Source organism: Silurus meridionalis, chromosome 7 (assembly GCF_014805685.1).
Source record: "Silurus meridionalis isolate SWU-2019-XX chromosome 7, ASM1480568v1, whole genome shotgun sequence".
Classification (NCBI taxonomy): Eukaryota; Metazoa; Chordata; class Actinopteri; order Siluriformes; family Siluridae; genus Silurus; species Silurus meridionalis.
In genome coordinates, this window is record NC_060890.1 from 13,442,476 (window position 1) to 13,451,822 (window position 9,347).

Below are 9,347 nucleotides of genomic sequence, written 5' to 3' on the forward strand. Positions count from 1 at the left end.
AACATCAAAGGGTCACAACGCGTCAGAATGGAACAGAAGGACCAGAGCAGGGACAGAACACATTTTTATGCAAATAAAATGCAAAAACTCAATGCAAATAACTTTATTAAAACTGCAACTAAAAATCACATCAAAACAAGCCTAATGAACAAGTTTTAGGAAAAAAAAAGAATGCTTAAGACAAAATTATTATATTAAAAAAGGAACAAAAAAAATATAAAATAAAATGAGGAAACTCCACTCAACACTAATGCAATCTGAGGAGACCATTTAGTCACCAAATCTTTGTTTTTAGTAACAAAAGATGGCTCAAATATACCGAGTGTCAAACATTTTACACTGATAATGTAAGTCAGACTCACGTAGAAACACTACTGTAGATAAGGTACAGTATTAAAATATGAACTGCTGCTTTAACAAACTAAACAGCTTTATCTGTTTAGAAACACTGAAAATGTACACAAACTACTTTTGTACTTTTTCACCCATTTGTTTCACAAGCAGAAGAAGCAACTTCTCAATTTGTGCAATCTAAAGGAAATAAAGGAAAAAAGGTTTTTGATATTTTCTTTTTTTATATAGTGAAAAGAAAAATAAATGTGTATATATATTTTTAAAAAATGGTTTCACCTTCTGTTCAAGGGCCACACAGCAGCACGAAGTGGGAGCTGCTAAAATAAACAAATAACGGGAGTAAATTAAGCAACATTTTCAGACAGAAAAAGAAAAATGGAAAAAAAATTCCACAAAACATCCCACTTTTAACTAAATCACATAAAGTGACAATCAACCACAAATTAATCCTGTAAACTGTTGCCGATACCCACCGTTATTGGTAACGCTTGAAGCTGGAGGGGAATGTGGTCCATCTTTTTCAATGCTGTATATTGTGGTCATAATAGTTTCTAAAATCAGCCAGAGACAAAAAACACAACTGCATTTTTATACGCATGGTGACAAAGTTGTCTAGATGATATTAATTCAACTTGGGCCAAAGCTAAGTAAATAAATAAACAAACCACAGGTGTAACAGTGCCTATGCATTTCTAAAAACAACAATAATAATAGAAAAAAATTTAAAGAATAGATAATTGTAGGAAACATTCAAATTTATATAGATTTATAAAAAAATGTAAGAAAATGTATTGCTTAACCATTATGATCTGATCATCTGAACAATCTTCCCTCAGGGAATTAGCACTGAGAACCCACTTAATCTGCAGTATAGTCTCAAATGTCAAGTCCAACGCCATGATGATAGATAATAGATGATTAGCTATCAGCAGAAGCATGAAATAAAATAAATGATGTGGAAAGTGATATCGGATAGCTTTTTCTTGTCCTGAACAGGATAGGCATTTATTTGTCCTCTGGTATCATAAAAAAAAGTTGTACTGACAATTTATTCTTGTTATGGAATCTGTATTTTTAATCCAGTTGCTGGTAAACTACAGATCTCATAACAGTTGGCCTAAATCAGGAGCAATCTGTGAATTTAAAAATGAAACATCACGTCCTTGTAACTCAATGTATTACATTGATATACTATGGTGTATGCACTATGTAAAGGCAATTTAACATCGATTAGAAAATAAATATTCTCCATTAAATTAATTTATGTCTACCTTTTTCCAGAATTGGGGATTTGGATTTCTCAGCATCTGCTGGTGAATTAGGAGCTGATGCCATGGACATACTTGCAGCATGCGTATGCGCAGGTCCCTGGACCGGTGTGTCTTGGGTCAGTGTTTTAGTGCTAGACTCGCCAGAAGATTTATTCAGTGCCCCTGAAATAATGGAGTTGATGTTGCTGCCTCCTTGGGACGAGTGCTTGGTAACATTTAACAAGTTATAGGTTCCATCAAAATTATCTACAGAGGCAAGGACTTTGCTATTCAGCTGTACACCAAAAAGATCCAGGACCTCTGAAGGCCACACGGTCGGAAAGTTTTCTTTACCTGGAAAGAAAGGTTTACAAGTAAATTGCAATGCTGCTTCATTGACATTATAGATTATACAGATTGTGTGCTTTGATTAATGATTAAAAAAAAAAAAAAAAAGCAAGTTCTAGTACCTGAAAGAGCACATCTAGCAATTTGAAAAGGGTGCTTCAGTAATGTTTTTGGGATAGGCAGGAGGCTGGAAACAGGAACCTTCTCTATGTTCCCATAGTCTGCATAAATTACACTTGCATATGTGCTGGTAGCTTCCAATACAACTGCTCTGTACCAATTTTTGTCACCTGAGTAGTAAACATTTAAGAATTTACTTCAGAATCTTAACTTAGAGAATAGATTCAAATTATTTAAAACACAGAATGTCCTCAGGAACACCACTCTTCTGTTTTCAGTGGTAAATATAAATTTGAACTTAACATCTTTTAAAAAAAATAATAAAATAAAAACTATTACCACTCCAGTGCAATTTTAGTTTCTTTTCTTCACACTAATTTAAGAGAAAAGATACACACTGGACGTATGTTATTATTTTAACTATAAGTTCAGAAGAGTCTTTGTCACCTGGTGTTTTAATGGTAAATCTTTTATTTTTAATTATCACACTAGAAATACTTGTTTTAATTGGATTAATGTTATGTAGAAAGTTTTAGCAGACTAGACCACTTTAAAACAATGGGATACAGTTATACTGTAAGTGCTAAGAGTTGCTAGTAGGGTGTTGTTTGGCATGACTATGAGGTTGTAATTGAAGATTCAGTGCAATGACCTGAAAACTGAGCACAACAGGCTGCTCCAGGTAAAGGCATGCTCTGGTTGGGGAGGGTCTGCTTGCTGCAATACTTCATCAAGTCAGTCATAACAACCTGTAACTTCTCTATGTTCACTGTAAAAGGTACATGTAATGGAACAAGCATTTTTGATTCTTTTATTCTATCAGATGCATCATTTCTATGACTTCAAATTCTACATTGTGAAAACAAAACCCAAACAAGTTTGAGCTGTTCAGATACAACAACAACAACAAAAAAAAAACAAAAACCCACCTCTAAATATGAATAACATTGGGTATTTTTTTTTTTCTAATAAAAAAAAATTATAAAGCGCCCAGCTCCAACCCAATCCACATTATCTCTATAACGATCAGGATTCCAGGTGAAAATATAAAATTTACACACCCTTTATAGGATTCATCACGTAGAAGAGATTTGGGCTGGTCACTGCTGCCACCTTAGGCTGGAAAGTCTCACTACGAGGCAACTCCACAGTCTCCCAGTCCAGAGGAAATGAAGCAGCTATGGAAGCAGATGTAAAAACACTCAATTCTGGAAAGCAAATTCTTTAATTATTGTGGAGAAATTCAATTAATAAAAATCGAGTATAACTTGCATTGACTTAATGTGCTGATCTGTGCTGCAGTTGGTTTTTGCCTAGTGGGCATAGCTGGCTGCTTAGTGTCCGAGTGATCTGCATCAGGCACCAGTTGAGGAGATGCTTCTGTCGGTTCAGTGAATGTGGCTGCTTGTGCATCAGGCTTATGCTCCGGTCGTGAAAATTTGGCAAACTGTTCTGCAATAAGTACAGCAGCAATGTCGCAGCCATTAGACTCCAGCTCTACTCCATAACCCTTCTCAGTGACTGATAATACTCTGCCGATAAGCTGCTTCCCAACACATAGAGTCTGAAACTTTTGCACTGCATCCTTACTCCACTCTGCCCCCACAGGTTCAAGTCCTGCAGGAAGTGGAGTTAGGCAGAACAAGGTCAATATTTAGTTATTTAATCAATTTACCAGACAAACACACACACACACACACACACACACACACACACACACACTTGACAAAATATACCTGCAAGCCAACAGCAAATGGCCTGGAAAGGATATTTGAGAAAGTTAGGTTTGATGGCTCTTAGGTGGGCTGCCTGTACTTTACAAACGTTCCCATAATCAGCAAAGTAAACTTTTGCAGTTCCGTCTCCCTCAAGACTCTGTACAATGCCCCTATACCAGCTCCCATCTGATGGATACACAGAAAAGGGTAAAAGCAAAAGGAATTAAAATGTACATTTCCTTGTGGAATTTGGGAAAAAAAAAAAAAAAAAAAAAAAAAAAAATTCAGTTGCACTTTACTTAACAGGGCAAATAAAATTATGTGAACTTAAGTCCAAATGTTTCATGAACAGAGGCATGTCTCTGACCACTGAAAAGAGCACAACAGGGTTCCCCAACAGCAGGGGTGAAAGGAGTCCTGTCAGCCTCACAGTGCTTCGTCAGAGCAGTGGATAGGTCTGCCAGGGTCTTCATGTCTGTCAAACACAGAAATAAAATATTTGTGAGTAAACAACAACAGTGATTTAAAAAAAAATAAAAAAATAAATACAGACAAGGAGCACAATACCTAATACATTGTATTTATAGCAATAGAACGACCCAGGATTTTCCAGTACACTGACAACTAGCACCACCTTCTGGCCATCAGTAGAAAGTTTTACACAAGACCACTCCAATTTGTCGACAGGACTGTCTGTGAGGGGAAAAAGTGCATAAAACAGTGCAAGGCAGTTCACATGATTAAAAAAAAAATCTAAATATGCACCAAATGGATTTCTGAATTAGCTACACATGTACATTTTAAACTTAAATAAAATGTATTTTTAAACTATCCCATGGCTTATGTAACTATGTACTAAAACCAGTGCATGTGTTTTTTTTCCTAAAGACATTAATCTGACTATTTAGCTCATTTGGCAGTTAATACCCCTGATCCAAAGAAGGAAAAAAAAAAAAGGCCCTGCATGCAGATAATCGTCTTGTTCAACATGAGAGGAATTTCAAACTATGAAATATACAAACTATAGTCTGATACAACATATTTTGTCGAAAATATGAGATCACTATATTACACTTTGTGATTACAGTAACAAAGATCCTTTTACATGTAGAAATGTAATCTACCTTGACTGAGACAAGAATCAGGGTTTTTAACTGCTTGCTCTTTGTTTGTTTCTACATTTCCAGTAGCAGCAAGGCCTGTAGCAACCAGCAGCTCAGCTACATTAGTCTGAGGATCACTGGACTCATCAACCATTGAGACCAAAGCAGTTCCATCTCGCTCTCCAAGAATCTCGACACGGAGGAAGCGGTTACATACCAATTTTTTTAGTGTAACTATTGCCTCCTCTGACCACTCCTCTGAAGTAGGTTTAATACCTGAAGGAGAAGGAGAAAATAACAATAATAAAATAAATATTTTGTATGATTTCGATTAATCAAGAAATCAATTTAAAATTGCCAATTTACAAAAGGTCAATACAGATTACATATGTGCAAAACTGTAAATATTTTTTGTTGCCAGAATCTATAAAACATTGTTTTACTTAGTCAAATTAACACTTCATAAGTGGTCTGATTGCATGCACCTCCAGAAATTCCCAATATTTGCCTTACCTGACAGGGAACATGGGATTGCCTGAGTAGCCAAAGCCAACAGTTCCACACTGATAGGACGCAACTGATTCAACAACACCTCTTCTGAGTTCCCAAAGTCTATGTAACCCACACACACACGATCCTCAGATGAATATGCCAGAACTTTAGCCCTATACCACTGATTATCCTCTGGAAAGTAACACAAAGAACAATAATATGTACATTAATGAACACTAACAGTCAGGACAGAGTCACAATAACACCAAACGTTGTAGCTGATTCAGAAAAAAATAAAAAATAAATAAATAAATAAAAAAAGAGGAATTGTGCTTTATCCTTACCTGAGAAAAGGGAACAGCAGACAGTTCCAGGAGCAGGTCGGAAGTTCTCACTGGCCTGAGACTTGGTACAGTGCTCTCTCAAATTTTTTTGTAGCTGCTGAATAACACCTACAGAGGAAAAACACAAGAACAACTAATGAATGACACCCACACATACTGGCATATTATAAATTACCCTTTAGACAGCAACATCATTTTGCACCTCAAGTTTCATCCAACTGAAATCCATTTATTTGCCTCAATGGCATAAAACCAATTAAACTGTTCTTACTGGCATTTTCTAGCTTTTGGCAGATGATCTCCAAAGGAGACTGAAGATGGGTGACTATAGCTGTGAAGGTATCTCCCACTCCTTGGCTCATGGGCTCTGGTGGCTGAGCTTCAGTATTCTCATTTTTCCCATCAGACAAACGCTTGAAGTTTTCAAATGATGCAGTCATTAAAGAATCTTAAAAAAAAAAAAAAAAAAAAAAGAAAAAAAAGAAAGAATAAATGACACTTAATAAAACAAAAGTAATAAACCAATTTTAAATCCTAAGATTGTTACAAATAACTCACCAACATCTTGCTTGACATGAGGTTTTGTAGAAGTGTTCTCCACTGCATAGCCCTGCTCAATTAGGAATGTACCAAGATTCTTACCTGTGGATAAATTTGAAATGATTGAATGCTGCCCTTAATTCCACATAATTAGCAGACTGACTAATAAATGCATATGCCTAAATTTGTGAATATATTGCAAAATATTCCACTTTGATATGAGAATTGTGTTGATCTACCAAGTGTGGACAGAGGTGCATCTACAGCAAACACAGTGCTATCCTTCAGGACATCCATCACAGTAAAAGTCAGGATCTTTTCAGCAACCAGCTGCCTCAGGGCAATGCAGCATTCTCCTGTCCAACTGCTTGAGAGTGCAGTTACCCCAGCAATACAACATTGTAGAGCCTGCAAATGTTGATTACTTTGGATATACACAACTTGCCATGTCAACAAAAACAATGACAGTTAACATACAATCAGTGAAACCATGCTTTTAGACAGAACCTACACATGGTGGTGCCACATCAATTTTTGTTGACAGTGCTTGAATCTGGTCAAATTTGACATCTTCTTCATTTCCAAAGTCTATGTAGCACACTTTTGCAGTGTGGTGAACCAAATCAACAGACTCAATTACTCCTCGATACCAATTCTGCAATTTGACAAAACATAATTAATCCAAAATAAGGCTTTAAATAATCCGATTCAACTAAATTTTAAATATTAAAACTATTGTGTGTAGAATTGTGAATAGTGTTTGTTTTTTTTAAAACATAGTCCATTATAACTATCTATTAATATGAACAATTAAAAACTTCTTATTAACCTGATCAAAAGAGAATTGCACAGCACAAAGTTCCCCAATTTCAGGCTTGTATACAGATGCAGGTGAACCACTGTAGGCCTTCTGTAGGCTTAGACTGATGTTGTTCAGTGTCTCAGACATCTCCACAGACTGGATTTGAATAAAAAACTTGCCAGGGGTCCTCATTTCCACTATGGATGCCTGAAAGCAGATAGAATCGCAATTACAAGAGAATTACAATAAAAGCTTATTGACTCTTGAATTTACCAGAAAGAGAGAGGGGGGGAAAAAAAAAAAAAAAAAAAAAAAACCAACAACAACTAAGTACCATGTGGAAGAATAAATTAAAATCGTACCTGAACTTTGTCTCCTTCTTTAAGGTTATTCTTGCGTAAATCTTGCAGGAATAATCTTTTTGGTTCAGCTACATTGCTGATGTTCAGCTAAACAAAAGAAACATGCACCAGCATTTACATGCGTGTTTATGTTCTTAACACAGCAATACTTTGAGTGTGTAAACAAAATACATTGGATTCTACACCACTAGCGCCATCTCCAGAAGGTTGCAGTGAGGACTCCTTTGGTTTATCACTAATGAAAAAAATTAAATAAAATAAATAACACAAAGAGAATAATTAATACAAAATCAAAAACGGATAGTGTTTACATAATATTCTAAAATCATACCTTGCATCATTTTCTGAAACACTTCGTTTACAAATGTGGCGGTGGGCCTTCCAGTCCTCTGTCTGACAACTAACCGAACAGTAGCAAGTCTTTTTGCAGCGTGTGCACCTAAAAATACCTATGATCAAACATCAGCATTGTGATGAAAACACACACAACAAATTCAGAAAGAAATGTGTAGCTTTAAACAACAGATTTAACTGACCTTGATTACTGCAGTAATTACACAGGTTCACTGTTACTGAAGCAGACATTAGTCCGGCTCTCTGTGAAACGCTAAGAGCCTCTTTCTCGTTTCTGCTACCTTCCGCTTTGAGGGCTAAAAAGAGATAGCGAGAGAGATAGCGAGAGAGAGAGAGAGAGAGAGAGAGAGAGAGAGAGAGAGAGAGAAATATACACACACACACACTCCCCCCCCCCAAAGTAACTAGGACTTTAAAAGAAGCACTAAACAAATGTAATTTTAGCCTTCAGTATACCATCAGGGCTGCCAGGCAGGCTGATGGACTGTTCTTGAGGTAAGCAGGTGACCTGGTTGTTAGTCAGTGGGGTCTGGCTGCCTGGGGTCAATAAACCTGGACTTGATGCAGGTCTTCTCAACGGCAGGGTCGGCCTAACCAGTGATGGTGAAAAGGTGCGGTTCATCCTGTAGATTTCTCACTACTCTGTTAAAAATAAATAAATAAATAAATAAATGACATACATACACACATACACACACTATATATATATATATATAAAAATACACACAATCAAACAAATAGTAGTGATGCTGACAAACACTACTGTTCTTTTCAAGCAATGGAAAACAATATAAGAAGGTATTATGCCTTAATAATAAAATGTAAAATATATATATATATATATATATATATATATATATATATATATACACACACACACACACACACATATACATACACTTCTATTTAACCTCTAATTCATGGCTTCTATGAACCGAATCTAATGAACTGGAAATCACCGCGTATACAGCAAACATCAGCTTGTTCTTAACAAGAAATTATTAATTATAATTAAGTAGCATTACATTATATTCTAGCAGACAGACAGATGTTCTTATACTCTTCGCCAGGTGTATAAAAAGACATGTGCTACACTATTTAGCTAAACTGAAGACTATTAGCACCAGCCCGCTATATAAAGCGCCTCTTTTCAGCCTGCAAACAACTGGAGTTTTAACTTGGACATAATTCAGCACATCAGCTTTAGCGACCGTTTTAAAATGTCCCTAAACACGCTTTCTATTTTATGGAAATGAGAATGCAGCATAGCTCAGCAACTAATAAGAAACGAGGAAAAAGTTTGTTCTTAAGTCAAGTTAAGTTTATTTATATAGCACTTTTCACAAGACATTGTCTCAAAGCAGCTTTACAGAAATGCTTAAATATCTGACTCAAAAATATAGTGTATAGCGTCCCCTGATTGATACTAATAAACGTCTAATTCACACGAATAATTAATTAAATGTTTACTTACATGTATAACGCATAAACTCTAATTGACCGCACGTGGCGAAGACCAACTCGACAGACTGCATAATGCGCGTGCGCAATTAAAAGGTG

General features: G+C 36.0%; 1 protein-coding gene across 2 annotated transcripts; it reads right to left on the minus strand.

The window, feature by feature from the left end:
* Nucleotides 1-88: 88 nt before the first annotated feature.
* Nucleotides 89-9,347, minus strand: tdrd1 (tudor domain containing 1). 2 transcript variants are annotated; one of them, XM_046853026.1, is made up of 25 exons: nucleotides 9,262-9,347; nucleotides 8,244-8,429; nucleotides 7,970-8,083; nucleotides 7,765-7,882; nucleotides 7,605-7,668; nucleotides 7,434-7,520; nucleotides 7,099-7,278; nucleotides 6,781-6,924; nucleotides 6,509-6,677; nucleotides 6,288-6,371; nucleotides 6,001-6,177; nucleotides 5,730-5,837; nucleotides 5,407-5,577; nucleotides 4,915-5,169; nucleotides 4,358-4,483; nucleotides 4,158-4,265; nucleotides 3,809-3,976; nucleotides 3,345-3,689; nucleotides 3,134-3,250; nucleotides 2,725-2,841; nucleotides 2,075-2,242; nucleotides 1,626-1,958; nucleotides 828-905; nucleotides 631-668; nucleotides 89-531 (listed from the first exon to the last, which is right to left on the minus strand). In XM_046853026.1, exons 2-25 carry the CDS (start codon nucleotides 8,407-8,409, stop codon nucleotides 466-468), a joined length of 3,501 nt encoding a protein of 1,166 aa, XP_046708982.1. In that variant the 5' UTR covers nucleotides 8,410-8,429; nucleotides 9,262-9,347; the 3' UTR covers nucleotides 89-465. The 2 variants fall into 2 exon arrangements, with proteins under 2 accessions (XP_046708982.1, XP_046708981.1); XM_046853025.1 differs by having other exon boundaries at nucleotides 631-671.